Source organism: Sinocyclocheilus grahami, unplaced genomic scaffold, assembly GCF_001515645.1.
Source record: "Sinocyclocheilus grahami isolate Dianchi unplaced genomic scaffold, SAMN03320097.WGS_v1.1 scaffold26726.1, whole genome shotgun sequence".
Lineage (NCBI taxonomy): Eukaryota > Metazoa > Chordata > Actinopteri > Cypriniformes > Cyprinidae > Sinocyclocheilus > Sinocyclocheilus grahami.
The window spans coordinates 1-1,331 of record NW_015520170.1 but is presented as its reverse complement, the minus strand read 5'-3'; the positions used below and the strand labels follow the sequence as shown (position 1 = coordinate 1,331).

General features: G+C 38.5%; 1 protein-coding gene across 1 annotated transcript in view; it reads right to left on the bottom strand.

Moving 5' to 3' along the window:
* Positions 1-1,297, bottom strand: part of LOC107580201 (uncharacterized protein C2orf50-like) — a 2,311-nt gene extending 1,014 nt beyond the window's left edge. The window contains exons 1-2 of the mRNA XM_016265932.1: positions 887-1,297; positions 473-512 (exon numbers count right to left, since the gene is read on the bottom strand). Coding sequence (XP_016121418.1) covers positions 473-512; positions 887-1,119 — 273 coding nt within the window. The 5' untranslated portion in view covers positions 1,120-1,297. The remainder of the gene's footprint in view (positions 1-472; positions 513-886) is intronic.
* Positions 1,298-1,331: the final 34 nt, after the last annotated feature.

The window sequence follows — 1,331 nt, the reverse complement described above, 5'->3', positions numbered from 1 at the left end:
AACAGTAATATTCTGAATTATCATTACAATTTGTTTTTGAATATTACAACTGATTTAATATAACTTAAAATGTAATTCATTCCTGTGATGGCAAAGCTGAATTTTCATCATTACTCCAGTCTTCAGCATCACATGATCCTTCCAAATCATTTTAATATACTGATTTGGTGCTCTAGAAATGAATCTTTGATGAATAAACAGTTCACAAGAACAGAATTTATTTGAATTGTAAATCTTTTGTAACCATACATTTTTACTGTCACTTTTGATAAATTTAATGCATCCTTGCTGAGAAAAAAAATGTTTTAATTATTTTTTTTTTAATCGGACTGATCCCAAACCTTTAAACAGCATTGTATATTTGCATTATATGTTAATTACATTTTAACAATACAGCAAGAAAACTTATGAGTAACAGTTCTGAGTTCTGAGTCATTGGCAAATTGTCATCACTGATAAAAGGGTTTCTTACCAGTTGGTCAAAGTTCCTCAGGAAACTCCAGTTCTTCTTCCTGTGATAAAACAACCATGAAGTATTTTACATCATGATATTTCTCCAGACCATACGATGCAATTAATTATTTAGAAGCGAAATTGTGATTTTTTTTATTATATGATGGTGGTTTTGTGTACAGTAACCACGGCTATATAGCCTAGTTGTAGTTGTTGAAGAACAAGAGATGAGTAGCCGTAACGTACACCGTCCAGGGGGCGCCTGGTCAACCACAATCCATCCCGTATCAAATAACGGGTCAAACAATGCCACATTTAAGAGGTGAAAGAAAAGATTAGTAACGTAACTCCAGAGAAAGTGAGAAACAAACCGGCAAATCCACGACATGTCTAAGAAAGTGAATACCATTTTCTTACCATATCGCTTTCTTACCATTCTTTCACACCGGTTCGCTCTGCGAGCACAAACTCTCTCCAAACCTGGTCCTGCTTTACCGGATCTCGGGTATCATCGTCTTGCGCCGGTTTCTCACCGGTGTTTCGTGTCCTACCCGCTGAATGCTTGAACACTGAGACCGAGGACTGAGAGGCGAGAGGACCATTGGGTCGGTCCGGTAAACGGTACCCAGCTGAAGTGGCGCGCAGCAAGTTTCCTTTCCTATCCATCACTTAGTCCTTGAGCTCGTCAGTCAAACACAAATATATTTTAAGCCAATGTAAAGTCCATTTTTACCTATTTAGCCACCTGACTTAAACTGCTGCCTCAATGTAAGGGATTTTCTTTTTAGCAAACCTCTCTGTCTTGCTCTAAAGTGGATGGACGTGTCGCGCGCGCCAGTTTCAGAAATCACAACACGAGAGCTGCTGCTGCTGCTGCT